At 47.5% G+C, this 17,254-nt stretch overlaps 1 protein-coding gene across 1 annotated transcript in view; it reads left to right on the forward strand.

The window, feature by feature from the left end:
• The window catches only part of LOC119263959 (NACHT, LRR and PYD domains-containing protein 3-like), a 268,422-nt gene extending 252,753 nt beyond the window's left edge, over positions 1-15,669 (forward strand). Inside the window, exon 11 of the mRNA XM_037540845.1 lies at positions 15,421-15,669. Coding sequence (XP_037396742.1) covers positions 15,421-15,640 — 220 coding nt within the window. The 3' untranslated portion in view covers positions 15,641-15,669. The remainder of the gene's footprint in view (positions 1-15,420) is intronic.
• Positions 15,670-17,254: the final 1,585 nt, after the last annotated feature.

The following is a 17,254-nucleotide window of genomic DNA, read 5'->3' on the forward strand; positions in this document are numbered from 1 at the left end:
GCCAGAACCTTAGCCAATATCTTACTATCTGCATTGATGAGGCTGATTGGTCTAAAATTAGCCGGATCTGTATGATAGCATATTCTGCTTTTTTATTGAAAATGTCATGAATTCGAAATTTACATTTACAAATGTTTTTAAATAAGCTGTCAGAGTAATGTCTGGCCAAGTCTTTTTCCATGCTATTTATTTCTGCTTCCAATTTTTTAATACTGTCCTTGTGCTCTTTTTTCCCCTTTTTGAAGCCTGTGCAATCATTTTACGCCTAATGTACGCTTTAGATGCCTCCCAAACCATTGCTGGTTTCTGAGGGAGAGCACTGTTCTAGGAGGCCCTTCCTAACACGCTGTCTGTGCTACCCAAATTAATTTAAAAAATGAGGATAAGTCCTCTGCAAGTTCTTTAGAAAATACCTTATCCTGTAGCAGAGATGTGTTCATTCTCCATCTGCCTCGTCTAAACCCATCTGAGTGTATATTTATACAGAGCTCAACAGGTGCATGGTCTGACAGGGAAATAGCACTGATAGTGCTATCAATGATGGCACTGGTTAGACTCTGGGAGATCAAAATAAAATCAATTCTTGAGTAGGATTTATGGCAATGGGAGTAGAATGTGTATTCCCGGTTTCTAGGATTGACCAATTGCCAAACATCAATCAGGCCATTGTCCTCCATCAGCATGTGAATGGCAGCTCTGTCCTTGGGTGTTGCGATACCGGAGTATTTACTTTTATCTAATATCCCATCTAAGACCTGATTGGAATCTCCTGCCAAAATGATTTGTCCTTGGGTATTTCCCAACATACTATTGAGTCCATGAAAGAAAGATGGATCCTCCTTGTTTCGAGCATAGACATTACATAACATTATTTCCTCCCCATTTATATTGGCTTCTATACAAATAACGCTGCCATTACTATCCTTATACTCCTTCCACATAGAAAACAGCAGGGGGGGGGGGCAGAGAGGGGGGGAGAGAGACAGAGGGGGGAGGAAGAGCAAGAGGGGGGAAGAGAGAGAGAGACAGAGAGGGGAGAGAGAGAGAAAAGCAAAGAGAGAGGGGGAGAGAGAGAAAAGCAAAGAGAGAGGGGGAGAGAGAGAAAAGCAAAGAGAGAGGGGGAGAGAGAGAGAAAAGCAAAGAGAGAGGGGGAGAGAGAGAAAAGCAAAGAGAGAGGGGGAGAGAGAGAGAAAAGCAAAGAGAGAGGGGAGAGAGAGAAAAGCAAAGAGAGAGGGGGAGAGAGAGAAAAGCAAAGAGAGAGGGAGAGAGAGAAAAGCAAAGAGAGAGGGGGAGAGAGAGAAAAGCAAAGAGAGAGGGAGAGAGAGAAAAGCAAAGAGAGAGGGGGAGAGAGAGAGAAAAGAGAGAGGGGAGAGAGAGAAAAGCAAAGAGAGAGGGGGAGAGAGAGAAAAGTAAAGAGAGAGGGGGAGAGAGAGAAAAGCAAAGAGAGAGGGGGAGAGAGAGAGAAAAGCAAAGAGAGAGGGGAGAGAGAGAAAAGCAAAGAGAGAGGGAGAGAGAGAAAAGCAAAGAGAGAGGGGAGAGAGAGAGAAAAGCAAAGAGAGAGGGGGAGAGAGAGAGAAAAGCAAAGAGAGAGGGAGAGAGAGAGAAAAGCAAAGAGAGAGGGGGAGAGAGAGAAAAGCAAAGAGAGAGGGGGGGAGAGAGAGAAAAGCAAAGAGAGAGGGGGAGAGAGAGAAAAGCAAAGAGAGAGGGAGAGAGAGAAAAGCAAAGAGAGAGGGGAGAGAGAGAGAAAAGCAAAGAGAGAGGGGGAGAGAGAGAGAAAAGCAAAGAGAGAGGGAGAGAGAGAGAAAAGCAAAGAGAGAGGGGAGAGAGAGAAAAGCAAAGAGAGAGGGGGGAGAGAGAGAAAAGCAAAGAGAGAGGGGGAGAGAGAGAGAAAAGTAAAGAGAGGGGAGAGAGAGAGAAAAGTAAAGAGAGAGGGGGAGAGAGAGAAAAGTAAAGAGAGAGGGGGAGAGAGAGAGAAAAGCAAAGAGAGAGGGGAGAGAGAGAGAAAAGCAAAGAGAGAGGGGGAGAGAGAGAGAAAAGCAAAGAGAGAGGGGAGAGAGAGAGAAAAGCAAAGAGAGAGAGGGGAGAGAGAGAAAAGCAAAGAGAGAGGGGGGAGAGAGAGAAAAGCAAAGAGAGAGGGGGAGAGAGAGAAAAGCAAAGAGAGAGGGGGAGAGAGAGAGAAAAGCAAAGAGAGAGGGGGAGAGAGAAAAAAGCAAAGAGAGAGGGGGGAGAGAGAGAAAAGCAAAGAGAGAGGGAGAGAGAGAAAAGCAAAGAGAGAGGGGGAGAGAGAGAAAAGCAAAGAGAGAGGGGGAGAGAGAAAAGCAAAGAGAGAGGGGGAGAGAGAGAAAAGCAAAGAGAGAGGGAGAGAGAGAAAAGCAAAGAGAGAGGGGGAGAGAGAAAAGTAAAGAGAGAGGGGGAGAGAGAAAAGCAAAGAGAGAGGGGGAGAGAGAAAAGAGAGAGGGGGAGAGAGAGAAAAGAAAGGGAGAGGGGGAGAGAGAGAAAAGCAAAGAGAGAGGGGGTGAGAGAAAAGCAAAGAGAGAGTGGGGAGAGAGAAAAGAGAGAGGGGGAGGAGAGAAGAAAAGAAAGGGAGAGGGGGAGAGAGAGAAAAGCAAAGAGAGAGGGGGTGTGAGAGAAAAGCAAAGAGAAGAGGGGTGAGAGAGAAAAGCAAAGAGAGAGGGGTAGAGAGGAGAAAAGCAAAGAGAGGGGGGTGAGAGAGGAAAAGCAAAGAGAGAGGGGTTGAGAGAAAAGCAAAGAGAGAGGGGGTGAGAGAAAAACAAAGAGAGAGGGGAGGAGAGAGGAAAAGCGAAAGAAGAGAGGGGGAGAGAGAGAAAAAAAAAAAGCCCCAAGAGAGAAGGGAGAGAGAGAGAAAAGTAAAGAGAGAGGGGGGGAGAAGGAAAAACAAAAAAAGAGAGTAGGGGGAGAGAGAGAAAAAAGAAAAGCCAAAGAAAAAGAGAAAAGGGAAGGAGGGAGAGGGAGAGAGAGAGAGCAAAGAGATAGAGGGGGGAGAGAGAGAAAAGCAAAGAGAGAGGAGGAGAGAGAGAGAAAAGAGAGGGTGAGAGAGAGAAAAGAGAGGGGGAGAGAGAGAAAAGCAAAGAGAAAGGGGGAGAGAGAAAAGAGAGAGGGGGCGAAAGAGAAAAGCAAAGAGTGAGAGGGAGAGAGAGAAAGAGAGGGGGAGAGAGAGAAAAGCAAAGAGAAAGGGGGAGAGAGAGAAAAGAGAGGGGGAGAGAGAGAAAAGAGAGGGGGAGAGAGAGAAAGAGAGAGAGGGAGAGAGAGAAAAGAGAGGGGGAGAGAGAGAAAAGCAAAGAGAGAGAGGGAGAGAGAGAAAAGAGAGGGGGAGAGAGAGAAAAGCAAAGAGAAAGTGGGAGAGAGAGAAAAGAGAGGGGGAGAGAGAGAAAAGCAAAGAGAGAGAGGGAGAGGGAGAAAAGAGAGGTGGAGAGAGAGAAATGCAAAGAGAAAGGGGGAGAGAGAGAAAAGAGAGAGGGGGAGAGAGAAAAGAGAGGGGGAGAGAGAGAAAAGAGAGCGAGGGAGAGAGAGAAAAGAGAGAGGGGGAGAGAGAAAAGAGAGGGGGAGAGAGAGAAAAGAGAGCGAGGGAGAGAGAGAAAAGAGAGGGGGAGAGAGAAAAGCAAAGAGAGAGAGGGAGAGAGAGAAAAGAGAGGGGGAGAGAGAGAAAAGCAAAGAGAAAGGGGAGAGAGAGAAAAGAGAGAGGGGGAGAGAGAAAAGAGAGGGGGAGAGAGAGAAAAGAGAGCAAGGGAGAGAGAGAAAAGAGAGGGGGAGAGAGAGAAAAGCAAAGAGAGAGAGGGAGAGAGAGAAAAGAGAGGGGGAGAGAGAGAAAAGAGAGCAAGGGAGAGAGAGAAAAGAGGGGAGAGAGAGAAAAGCAAAGAGAGAGAGGGAGAGAGAGAAAAGAGAGACGGGGAGAGAGAGAAAAGCAAAGAGAGGGGGAGAGAGAGAAAAGCAAAGAGAAAGTGGGAGAGAGAGAAAAGAGAGGGGGAGAGAGAGAAAAGCAAAGAGAAAGGGGGAGAGAGAGAAAAGAGAGGGGGAGAGAGAGAAAAGCAAAGAGAAAGGGGGAGAGAGAGAAAAGAGAGGGGGAGAGAGAGAAAAGCAAAGAGAAAGGGGGAGAGAGAGAAAAGAGAGGGGGAGAGAGAGAAAAGCAAAGAGAGAGAGGGAGAGAGAGAAAAGAGAGGGGGAGAGAGAGAAAAGCAAAGAGAAAGGGGGAGAGAGAGAAAAGAGAGGGGGAGAGAGAGAAAAGCAAAGAGAGAGAGGGAGAGGGAGAAAAGAGAGGTGGAGAGAGAGAAATGCAAAGAGAAAGGGGGAGAGAGAGAAAAGAGAGAGGGGGGAGAGAGAAAAGAGAGGGGGAGAGAGAAAAGAGAGCGAGGGAGAGAGAGAAAAGAGAGAGGGGGAGAGAGAAAAGAGAGGGGGAGAGAGAGAAAAGAGAGCGAGGGAGAGAGAGAAAGAGAGGGGGAGAGAGAGAAAAGCAAAGAGAGAGAGGGAGAGAGAGAAAAGAGAGGGGGAGAGAGAGAAAAGCAAAGAGAAAGGGGGAGAGAGAGAAAAGAGAGAGGGGGAGAGAGAAAAGAGAGGGGGAGAGAGAGAAAGAGAGCAAGGGAGAGAGAGAAAAGAGAGGGGGAGAGAGAGAAAAGCAAAGAGAGAGAGGGAGAGAGAGAAAAGAGAGGGGGAGAGAGAGAAAAGAGAGCAAGGGAGAGAGAGAAAAGAGGGGGAGAGAGAGAAAAGCAAAGAGAGAGAGGGAGAGAGAGAAAAGAGAGGGGGAGAGAGAGAAAAGCAAAGAGAGAGAGGGAGAGAGAGAAAAGAGAGGGGGAGAGAGAGAAAAGCAAAGAGAAAGGGGGAGAGAGAGAAAAGAGAGGGGGAGAGAGAGAAAAGCAAAGAGAAAGGGGGAGAGAGAGAAAAGAGAGGGGGAGAGAGAGAAAAGCAAAGAGAAAGGGGGAGAGAGAGAAAAGAGAGGGGGAGAGAGAGAAAAGCAAAGAGAAAGGGGGAGAGAGAGAGAAAAGAGAGGGGGTGGAGAGAGAAAAGCAAAGAGAGGGGGAGAGAGAGAAAAGCAAAGAGAGAGGGGAGAGAGAGAAAAGCAAAGAGAGAGGGGAGAGAGAGAGAAAAGTAAAGAGAGAGGGGAGAGAGAGAGAAAAGCAAAGAGAGAGGGGAGAGAGAGAGAAAAGCAAAGAGAGAGGGGGAGAGAGAGAAAAGCAAAGAGAAGGGGAGAGAGAGAAAAGTAAAGAGAGGGGGAGAGAGAGAGAAAAGCAAAGAGAGAGGGGGAGAGAGAGAAAAGCAAAGAGAGAGGGAGAGAGAGAAAAGTAAAGAGAGAGGGGGTGGAGAGAGAAAAGCAAAGAGAGAGGGGGAGAGAGAGAGAAAAGTAAAGAGAGAGAGAGAAAAGTAAAGAGAGAGGGGGAGAGAGAAAAGCAAAGAGAGAGGGGGAGAGAGAGAAAAGCAAAGAGAGAGGGGAGAGAGAGAAAAGTAAAGAGAGGGGGAGAGAGAGAAAAGCAAAGAGAGAGGGGGAGAGAGAGAAAAGCAAAGAGAGAGGGGGAGAGAGAGAAAAGCAAAGAGAGAGGGAGAGAGAGAAAAGTAAAGAGAGCGGGAGAGAGAAAAGCAAAGAGAGAGGGGGAGAGAGAGAAAAGTAAAGAGAGAGGGGGAGAGAGAGAAAAGCAAAGAGAGAGGGGGAGAGAGAGAAAAGTAAAGAGAGAGGGGGAGAGAGAGAGAAAAGCAAAGAGAGAGGGGGAGAGAGAGAGAAAAGTAAAGAGAGAGGGGGAGAGAGAGAAAAGCAAAGAGAGAGGGGGAGAGAGAGAGAAAAGTAAAGAGAGAGGGGAGAGAGAGAAAAGCAAAGAGAGAGGGGGAGAGAGAGAAAAGCAAAGAGAGAGGGGGAGAGAGAGAAAAGCAAAGAGAGAGGGGGAGAGAGAGAAAAGCAAAGAGAGAGGGGAGAGAGAGAAAAGCAAAGAGAGAGGGGGAGAGAGAGAAAAGCAAAGAGAGAGGGGAGAGAGAGAGAAAAGCAAAGAGAGAGGGGGAGAGAGAGAAAAGCAAAGAGAGAGGGGAGAGAGAGAGAAAAGCAAAGAGAGAGGGGGAGAGATAGAAAAGCAAAGAGAGAGGGGAGAGAGAGAAAAGCAAAGAGAGAGGGGGAGAGAGAGAAAAGCAAAGAGAGAGGGGGAGAGAGAGAAAAGCAAAGAGAGAGGGGGAGAGAGAGAAAAGCAAAGAGAGAGGGGGAGCGAGAGAAAAGTAAAGAGAGAGGGGAGAGAGAGAAAAGAGAGAGGGGGAGAGAGAGAAAAGCAAAGAGAGAGGGGGAGAGAGAAAAGAGAGAGGGGGAGAGAGAGAAAAGAGAGAGGGGGAGAGAGAGAAAAGAGAGAGGGGGAGAAAGAGAAAAGAGAGAGGGAGAGAGAGAAAAGCAAAGAGAGAGGGAGAGAGAGAAAAGCAAAGAGAGAGGGGGAGAGAGAGAAAAGCAAAGAGAGAGGGGGAGAGAGAGAAAAGCAAAGAGAGAGGGGGAGAGAGAGAAAAGCAAAGAGAGAGGGGGAGAGAGAGAAAAGTAAAGAGAGAGGGGGGGGAGAGAGAAAAGCAAAGAGAGAGGGGGAGAGAGAGAAAAGCAAAGAGAGAGGGGGAGAGAGAGAAAAGCAAAGAGAGAGGGGGAGAGAGAGAGAAAAGTAAAGAGAGAGGGGAGAGAGAGAAAAGCAAAGAGAGGGGGAGAGAGAGAGAAAAGTAAAGAGAGAGGGGAGAGAGAGAGAAAAGAGAGGGGGAGAGAGAGAGAGAGAAAAGTAAAGAGAGAGGGGAGAGAGAAAAGAGAGACGGGGAGAGAGAGAAAAGCAAAGAGAGGGGAGAGAGGGGGAGAGAGAGAAAAGCAAAGAGAGGGGAGAGAGAGAAAAGAGAGGGGGAGACAGAGAAAAGCAAAGAGAGGGGGAGAGAGAGAAAAGAGAGAGGGGGAGAGAGAGAAAAGAGAGGGGGAGAGAGAGAAAAGAGAGCGAGGGAGAGAGAGAAAAGCAAAGAGAGAGAGAGAGGGAGAGAGAGAAAAGAGAGGGTGAGAGAGAGAAAAGAGAGGGGGAGAGAGAGAAAAGCAAAGAGAAAGGGGGAGAGAGAAAAGAGAGAGGGGGCGAAAGAGAAAAGCAAAGAGTGAGAGGGAGAGAGAGAAAAGAGAGGGGGAGAGAGAGAAAAGCAAAGAGAAAGGGGGAGAGAGAGAAAAGAGAGAGGGGGAGAGAGAAAAGAGAGGGGGAGAGAGAGAAAAGAGAGCGAGGGAGAGAGAGAAAAGAGAGGGGGAGAGAGAGAAAAGCAAAGAGAGAGAGGGAGAGAGAGAAAAGAGAGGGGGAGAGAGAGAAAAGCAAAGAGAAAGTGGGAGAGAGAGAAAAGAGAGGGGGAGAGAGAGAAAAGCAAAGAGAGAGAGGGAGAGGGAGAAAAGAGAGGTGGAGAGAGAGAAATGCAAAGAGAAAGGGGGGAGAGAGAGAAAAGCAAACAGAGAGGCGGGAGAGAGAAAAGAGAGGGGGAGAGAGAGAAAAGAGAGCGAGGGAGAGAGAGAAAAGAGAGAGGGGGAGAGAGAAAAGAGAGGGGGAGAGAGAGAAAAGAGCGAGGGAGAGAGAGAAAAGAGAGGGGGAGAGAGAGAAAAGCAAAGAGAGAGAGGGAGAGAGAGAAAGAGAGGGGGAGAGAGAGAAAAGCAAAGAGAAAGGGGGAGAGAGAGAAAAGAGAGAGGGGGGAGAGAGAAAAGAGAGGGGGAGAGAGAGAAAAGAGAGCAAGGGAGAGAGAGAAAAGAGAGGGGGAGAGAGAGAAAAGCAAAGAGAGAGAGGGAGAGAGAGAAAAGAGAGGGGGAGAGAGAGAAAAGAGAGCAAGGGAGAGAGAGAAAAGAGGGGGAGAGAGAGAAAAGCAAAGAGAGAGAGGGAGAGAGAGAAAAGAGAGGGGGAGAGAGAGAAAAGCAAAGAGAGAGAGGGAGAGAGAGAAAAGAGAGGGGGAGAGAGAGAAAAGCAAAGAGAAAGGGGGAGAGAGAGAAAAGAGAGGGGGAGAGAGAGAAAAGCAAAGAGAGAGGGGGAGAGAGAGAAAAGAGAGGGGGAGAGAGAGAAAAGCAAAGAGAAAGGGGGGAGAGAGAGAAAAGAGAGGGGGAGAGAGAGAAAAGCAAAGAGAAAGGGGGAGAGAGAGAAAAGAGAGGGGGAGAGAGAGAAAAGCAAAGAGAGAGAGGGAGAGAGAGAAAAGAGAGGGGGAGAGAGAGAAAAGCAAAGAGAGAGGGGGAGAGAGAGGGGAGAGAGAGAGAACAGCAAAGAGAGGGGGAGAGAGAGAAAAGCAAAGAGAGAGAGGGAGAGGGAGAAAAGAGAGGTGGAGAGAGAGAAATGCAAAGAGAAAGGGGGAGAGAGAGAAAAGAGAGAGGGGGAGAGAGAAAAGAGAGGGGGAGAGAGAAAAGAGAGCGAGGGAGAGAGAGAAAAGAGAGAGGGGGAGAGAGAAAAGAGAGGGGGAGAGAGAGAAAAGAGAGCGAGGGAGAGAGAGAAAAGAGAGGGGGAGAGAGAGAAAAGCAAAGAGAGAGAGGGAGAGAGAGAGAGAGAGAGGGGGAGAGAGAGAAAAGCAAAGAGAAAGGGGGAGAGAGAGAAAAGAGAGAGGGGGAGAGAGAAAAGAGAGGGGGAGAGAGAGAAAAGAGAGCAAGGGAGAGAGAGAAAAGAGAGGGGGAGAGAGAGAAAAGCAAAGAGAGAGAGGGAGAGAGAGAGAAAAGAGAGGGGGAGAGAGAGAAAAGAGAGCAAGGGAGAGAGAGAAAAGAGAGGGGGAGAGAGAGAAAAGCAAAGAGAGAGAGGGAGAGAGAGAAAAGAGAGGGGGAGAGAGAGAAAAGCAAAGAGAGAGAGGGAGAGAGAGAAAAGAGAGGGGGAGAGAGAGAAAAGCAAAGAGAAAGGGGGAGAGAGAGAAAAGAGAGGGGGAGAGAGAGAAAAGCAAAGAGAAAGGGGGAGAGAGAGAAAAGAGAGGGGGAGAGAGAGAAAAGCAAAGAGAGGGGGAGAGAGAGAAAAGCAAAGAGAAAGGGGGAGAGAGAGAAAAGAGAGGGGGAGAGAGAGAAAAGCAAAGAGAAAGGGGGAGAGAGAGAAAAGAGAGGGGGAGAGAGAGAAAAGCAAAGAGAAAGGGGGAGAGAGAGAAAAGAGAGGGGGAGTTTTTGCACACATTATTATTATTACACATATGAACAGTTTCGTATTGAGTTTTGAACTCATGATCCATAGTATCACACACTGAGCGAGGAGTTCTAGAGTTTGATGGCCACAGGTAAGAGTGACCTCCTGTGGTGCTCTGTGGTCATTTCGGTACGATGAGTCTTGCACTGAATGAACTCCTGTGTCTCATCACCGTGTCGCCAAGAACATTGACCATTAAACCCATCAAACTTCAACAGACTTGAGTTATGTCTACACATAATCTAAACACCTAAGGTTATTTCTTCATGATTTTATCACAGACAATAACAACTAAACTTTTTAACTTGGCTAAAGTTATTTAATTTCTGATTAATGATGATTCACAGTAACTTTTTACAAACAATCTATTGTTGTGCTCATGTGTTTTTGGCTATAAATACGCTCCCACAGCAGCTATCATTGTTTTAATCTTTCCATTTCTTCGGGAATGGCAGGACACTGAGTTGCTTTCTGGATAAGCTTTAATAGTTTACGTGCCATTTTGCCTCAAACTTCTTTTTTTCATATGCAAGGACCCGTGTTAGTGCAATAGTGTTATGCATTATCATGTGTTCCCAGGCTTTGCTGACTCCCTGTTTCATGATCACTTTCTGTAACACAGCATCATCAGGTCTTTGAGCAACACCTTTACTGCTCGTCACTCAGTGGCTGCACGATCAGAATAACCCCCAAGTAGTAAAACTGTTTCAGCAACGTGCTGCTGAGTTTACTGAATTTCTGGATCCTTCTTAGTGCAAGGTTTGAACTCTTCTGCCTGGCAGTCTATTTGTTCTGGGCTCAGAGGAAAACACTTAACATTTTCATCTGTCTTTGATCTTCCTACTGCTAATGCAACTGTTTCTATTGTGCAATCATGACCATCTCAATCACAAAATAAGAAATAAAAAATTCATGGGGTGTAGTTGCTTCTTCACATGACTTCACTGACATGCCAAAAGTCTTGGGACAGGGACCATCCCCCTCTAGCCTAACAAAGTTCAAAAACTCAATGTGGAATTAATTCCACTAGTGGACAGCAGTTCTTTGGAGAGAAAGAATTCACAACCATTTGTCACTGTGTTTATTTGCACACTGTGAAATTAGACCTCTGTATTTAACCCATCCATGCTGTGGAACACCCACAGACATGCACACTAGTGAACACACACACTAGGGGGTAGTGAACACACTTGCCCGGCGCAGTGGGCAGCCCTATCCACAGTGCCCAGGGAGCAATTGGGGGTTAGGTGCCTTGCTCAAGGGTACTTCAGTCATGGCCTATCAGTCAAGGAGATTGAACCGGCAACCTTCCGGTCACAGGGCTGATTCCCTAACCTCCAGCCCACGACTGTAGAGCCATGCCGTCTGGATAGCCACCCACAGCACTGTGGTGTTTGTAGTATCACGGTGAATGGACCTCCTTCCATAATTGCTCAAGTGGGGCAAATGTGCAGGCCACATCATTCATAAGAACACTCCAAGTGCTTCTCAGGACAACTTGGGCCTGATGCCACAGTTCATTATCCTGTTGCAGTATGCCATCATTGAAGGGGTACATGAACTCCACAAAGAACCGTCAATGACGTTTTCAGGTGGCACAGTGAACCTAACCTATGCCATGAAAGCACTCCCCAAGCCATTCTGGAACCACCACCAGCCTGCACAGTGCTGACAACTGGGGTCCATGGCTTGAAGAGGTCTATGCCACACAAACCCACCTGTACCATGACTCATCGGACTACGTCATATGTTGTCAGTCCTCTAGTGTCCAGTTAGCACCCTCACGAGCCCAGGTTAGGTGCTGTTTCTGGTGTTGTGTTGTTAAGAGAGGCACACTAGTGGGTCTTTTACTCCCATCTCCCATGGAAGCTAAAGAATGCTGCATTGAACTGTGGGATACACGTGGGGCCTTCTGCATTGAATGTGGATGTGAAATTTGCCAGAGTCTCTTGTCTGTTCACATGGTCAATTCTAGCCCGATGCTGCTGGTCTCAATCTTACCCATGGGCAGCCACTGCACTGTCCATTGTGGAATTTCCCATCCGTCTGGCACCCACTATCATGTGTTGATAATTCACATTGCCTTGCCATGAGCACACAGGTCAGTATTCAGCCTCACTCACAAAATAACACCTCACAACTTAAACAAATGTGGGCATTCCCAAGTTACAATGCCAGCACTGTTAATGCTAAACAAACAGGTTTGTAGTTTATTGCAGGGGATAAATTGCTGAGTCAGCCTTAGCCGTGTCCTATCAGCTACTGAACGTACAACAAGTCTTTATCCATCCATCCATCCCTTTTCTAAGCCGCTTCTCCTTCAGGGGCGGGGGTGCTGGAGCCTATCCCAGCAGTCTTTGGGCGGAAGGCAGGATACACCCTGGACAGGTCGCCAGTCCATCACAGGGCAGACACAGACAGTCACACCAAGGGGCAATTTAGCATGTCCACTCAACCTGACTGCATGTCTTTGGACTGTGGGAGGAAACCAGAGAACCCGGAGGAAACCCACGCAGACACGGGGAGAACATGCAAACTCCACACAGAGAGGACCCCGGTCACCCAGCCGGGGAATCGAACCCAGGCCCTCCTCGCTGTGAGGCGACAGCGTTACCCGCCACGCCACCGTGCCACCCACAAGTCTTTATTACTCCTTATTTATTTATGTTAGTGCTTTATATATATTTTTTTAAAGGAAAGTGAGCTGTGGTCACTATTGATTTGTCCTGATGATTTACTTCACCCAGGGAATTTTTACACACACACACACACTCACACACACACACACACACACACACACACATACTAAAGTTCAAAGTGTTTATTGTCATATGTACAGAGGAAACAGGTTTCCTTATATACAATGAAAAGCTTACTTTGCTCCTCGCTAAGAATGCCAGATATAACATTAAGAATATAAAGAGTATATATACAACCATATATATTAATCAAGAAATAGTGCAATGTATAAATTACAGTGGTATGGATGAATAGTGCTGTGCCTTGCCGGGAACATGATTATCTGCAGCAGAAATGAGTAGTAAAGTGCAATAGTGCAATTGTAAACATGTGCTACAGTTAAAGTGACAGTAGTTGCAGGTTATTCCTGAGGAGAGAGTTCTTTACCACTGGGATACACATCACACGTCTGTACCCAAGTCTGGCAGACCGAAGTGTGAATAGTTATTTCTGATTCAGAACTCTGATTGCGGTGGGGAAGAAGGAGTTCTTTAGTCTGGAGGTCTTGCACATCATACTCCTATACCTCCGGCCTGAGGGCAGAGGTTTGAACAGACCGTGCTGGGGGTGGGTGGGGTCTTTGATGATGGAGGCAGCCTTCCTTTGGACTCTATGGTTGTAAATGTTCTGCAGAGAGTGCAGTGGAGAATTGGTGATCTTCTCTGCAGTCTTCACCACTCTCTGTAGGCATTTACGGTCCATCACGGTCAAGCTGCCGTACCACATGGTGATGCAGCGGGTCAGGAGGCTCTCAATGACGCAGTTGTAGAAGTTGCTGAGGATCACCGGAGACATCCCAAACCTCCTCAGCCTCCTCAGGAAGTACAGCCGCTGTTGAGCCTTTCTGACTAGCTGCTTGGTGTTCAGTGACCATGTGAGGTCTTCACTGATGTGGACACCCAGGTATTTAAAGCTGCTCACCCTCTCCACCTCGAGCTCCCGGATGAAAAGTGGCCGATGAGGTCTCCTCTCCTTCCTCATGTCCACTATCAGCTCCTTTGTCTTGTCCGTGTTGAGGATGAGGTTGTTATCATCACACCATGACACCAGTCTGGTCACCTCCCTCCTGTAGGCTGCTTCATCTCCACCAGTGATATGTCCTATCACTGCTGTGTCGTCAGCAAACTTCAGGATGATGTTGTCCTTGTGGGAGGCGACGCAGTCATGGGTGAACAGGGTGTAGAGAATAGGGCTGAGGACGCAGCCCTGTGGAGTGCCGATGTAGGTGGTGATGCTGGCTGAAGTCCTGTTGCTGATCCTGACCGACTGGGGCCTGCCCGTCAGGAAGTCTAAAAGCCAGTCACAGAGGGTGGGGTGCAGGCAGAGTGTGGAGAGTTTGTGGGTGAGTTTGTGTGGGATGACCGTATTGAAGGCTGAGCTGTAGTCAACAAAGAGCATCCTTATGTAGGAGTCTTTGTTTTCCAGGTGGGAGAGGGAGTAGTGAAGGGCAGCAGCGACTGTGTCCGAGGTGGATCTGTTGTGACGGTAGGCGTACTGCAGGGGGTCCAGCGTGTCTGGTATACTGTCTTGTATGTGGGCCAGCACCACTCTCTCAAAGCACTTCATAATGATTGGAGTGAGTGCTACTGGTCTGTAGTCATTCAGGCTGGTGGGGGGGCTCTTCTTAGGGATGGGGACAATGACTGTCCTTTTATAGCAGGTAGGAACAATGCTCTGGCTGAGAGAGAGATTGAAAATGGAGGTCAGTACATTAGCCAGCTCGTTCGCACATGCTCTGAGGGCCCGCCCAGGAATCTTGTCTGGTCCTGGTGCCTTGCGGGGGTTGATCTTTCTCAGAGCTCTGCAGACCTGGCCTGTTGATACTGACAGAGGGGGGGACAGGGGTTGTGTGGGCTGTGTGTGTGTGAACCTCCCGGTGCTAGTGCTGGAGGTTTCGAAGCGGGTGTAGAAGGTGATGAGGTCGTCCGGTAGGCTGTCTGTGGAGCTGATGTTGCTGGTGATGGTCCTGTATTCTGTAATGTGTTGTAGGCCTTGCCACATCTGCCTGGAGTCAGCAGTGGTGTAGAAGCCATCCAGTTTCTCCCTGTACTGCCTCTTGGCTGCTGTGATGACTTTCCTCAGTCTGTACTTCGCAGCTTTGTACTCTGTCTCATTGCCTGACTTGTATGCAAGAGAGCGAGCACGGAGCATGTGTCGTACCTGACTGTTAATCCAGGGCTTCTGGTTGGGGAACCTCTTCACTTGTGTGGTGGGCACGATGTTATCCACACACGTGCTGATGTAGCCAGACACATGTTCAGCATATTCCTGAATGCTGACAGAAGAGTCCTCCGTAGTGGCTGCAGCTTTAAACACATCCCAGTCTGTCGTAGCAAAACAGTCCTGCAGTATGCTCTCAGTCTCCGGAGACCATACTTGAACTGTTTTGGTAACCGGATGTGATTGTTTCAGCCTTTGTCTGTATGCCGGGTACATGAACAAGGAGATGTGGTCTGAGAGTCCAAAGTGGGGGCGGGGTGCAGCCCTGTATGCACCGCGTACATTACTGTACACGTGATCCAGGATGTTATTGTCACGAGTTGGAACGTCCACGTGTTGGTAGTATTTCGGAAATACAGTCCGTAAGTTGCACTGGTTGAAGTCACCGGCAATGATAAACACGGCATCAGGGTGAGCCGTCTCTAACGCGCTGATGACGTCATGGAGTTTGCCGAGCGCTGCCGCAGAGTTAGCCCGCGGATTAATATATACAGATGTTAAAAATACAGCGCAGAATTCCCTTGGTAAATAATAGGGACGACATTTTAACAGCAGGAACTCCAGGTCTGGTGAGCAGTGCTTATAAACGGTCCGTATGTCTCTACACCACGCGTTGTTTACAAACACACACACACCTCCACCCTTAGCCTTACCGGAGGCTGCCATGCGATCTCCGTGATGCACAGAGTGAGTCTCTAGCTGGATAGCGCTGTCCGTTACTCTGTCTGAGAGCCAGGTTTCAGTAAACATTAGAGCGCAGCACTCTCTTGTTTCCCGCTGAGATGTTATCCTATCTCTCAGCTCGTCCAGCTTGTTCTCCAGTGACCGCACGTTAGCTAGCAAGAGGCTTGGCACTGGTGGTCGGCTAGCGCGAGCCTTTAGCCTAGCATGCAGCCCTCCCCTCTTGCCTCGCTTGCGTCGCCGCCTCTGAAGCGCTCTACTCGGATCAGCGTGCTCACTCGCGGTCGGTAGGTCTGGGTCTTCCTGGTTTTGGTGGTGGTGGCTGCGGGAGCGGACAATGGGTTGTAGCTCCGGTGGAATAAAGCCACTAAATCCGTGCATGTTGTCTTTTGCAATGTCGAGCAGAGTTTGTCTGTCGTAAGTTAAGAGTGCCTGGCACTTGTGCACTGTAAAGAGAGCATTAATGCACAGAAAAAGAAGAAAAAGCTGGCATTCTTGAGCAGAGCGAGCAAACACGTCTGCCTCGGGGGCGCCATGTTGCCAGTTGTTATTGTTACTATGTGTGCCTTTTTACACCTGATTTCACATTTTATATCTTTCTCTTCTCATTGCTGCGATTTGAATATTAAGTGGGTGTACGTGTGTGTGATGATTGTTATTGTTTCTGTCCCAGGCTGATTAAATGTCATCTCACAAAGGACGGCTGTGCACATCTGGCCTCAGCTCTCAGCAAAAACTCCAAACTGGAAGTTCTGGACCTGAGTAAGAATAACCTGCAGGATGAAGGAGTGAAGGAGCTCTGCAGAGAGAAGAATGAACTGGAGATACTGAGGTGGGGTCATTACTTTCTCACTGTGGATGTACTGTACATCTCACATATACACAGTCATTAATAATGAAAGAGATCATTTAGAAATGCATGCACTAATACATTCTGTCATACACAGACACCACTCTGACTCATAAAACATAAAAACATATACCGAGCAACACAAACTCTCTCCCTCACATACGCAGATGAAAGTTTATAAATGTATGTTTGCAAAAGAAACATGAAATGAAGGCAGAAGAATGCTCTGCTCTTTTATTTTTTGGTGTGGAACACTGAGTGATCCTGGATTTCAGTGAGATGTTTAACATTCATAGCTACCAAAAAATCTGCATCCTCTTCATTCTACTATGGCAGTTGATGGCAAAAAATAAGAAAACTGAACCGCTGGTGGTAAGCAGAAAGCAGAGCATTGCTGATGGCAGGGGTGAAATCTTCTGTCATGGCTCCATTAGAAAGAATGAAATATCTGGGTTGTCGTCATCTGTCTACCACCAACATATACAGCATTTCGTTTTCACTTAGATCTTAAAAGGTTTAAATCTCTCAATTAAAGATCTTCTTCAGGACTTCTGCTCCTCAGCAGTGCTGCTCTTCATCTCTAAATCTAAATGTATTAAAACATCTAAACAAATTCACAGCAACGCTGGGGATGATAAGGAGTAGCGCTGCAGGGAAAGATGAGGAGCAGGAGTGATGGTGAAGACAAGGAGATTCACTGCTGAGGAAGATGAGTTGCAGCACTGCTGAGGAAGATGATATTTTTTGTTTGTACTTTTTGACTCTGTGACAGACCTGTGCCATTACAGGTGGTGTTGTAATGGGTGGGGCTGAAGGCACCTCCTGTGTGGTGTGCTTGTGGGAGAGCTTCTCTTTTGTTTTGTGATTTGTGTCCTGGGCAGTTTTCTTTTGTTCTTTTGGGCATTATGCTTCAGTTTGTTTGTTTGTTTTGGATTTATTGTGGCCTTATTTTTTTGTCCTTGAGATTTTTGCACCAGAATCTCAAGTTTATTTTTTTTATTTATTTATTCATTCACTATGTGCTTCCCTTTTATTTGGCATGATAATGAGCCAGTCATGACAACTCTTAGATGTATTTTATGGTTTCATACTTTCAAAAACATAAGATTTTAGACACTATTTTCAGTAAAGTGTAGTTTCTCAGTGCTGTGATGAGCAAAACGAAGAAGTGGGAACAGGAAGCATTTTGGAAAGGTTCAGTCTAATTAATTCCCGAGCTGCTGAGCTCATGTTAAGTGTTTATGTTGGTTGAAGTGAAGCTGAAATGCATTTTAGTGATCTGACTGCTGTGGAAAGTGTAAACGCTGCCCTGTAGATTGTTGTTAAGGGGTAGAAGATTCAGTGCACATTACATTGCAAGGCATGCTGGGGACTGTAGTGGAGCACATTGCGAAATGGGCTAATAATAATGGAAAATGAAAATACTGGGGCTGGATTGTATTGTGTGGCAGGCCTGATTTGGCCTGCAGGCTTTGTGTTTGACACATGAGGTTTTGGGTATACTAATGAGCTAACACACGGAGAGGGCTCCTTTTCCTCCCAGTTGCCACAATACTTTTTTCCACTCCTGGTAAATCATGATGAAACAGTAGCTATCCTAAAGATTCATACATATCTAATCTGCCTCAGCGTCTCTCACCGCCCATCCCTCTACAGA

Source organism: Pygocentrus nattereri, chromosome 9 (genome assembly GCF_015220715.1).
Source record: "Pygocentrus nattereri isolate fPygNat1 chromosome 9, fPygNat1.pri, whole genome shotgun sequence".
NCBI lineage: Eukaryota > Metazoa > Chordata > Actinopteri > Characiformes > Serrasalmidae > Pygocentrus > Pygocentrus nattereri.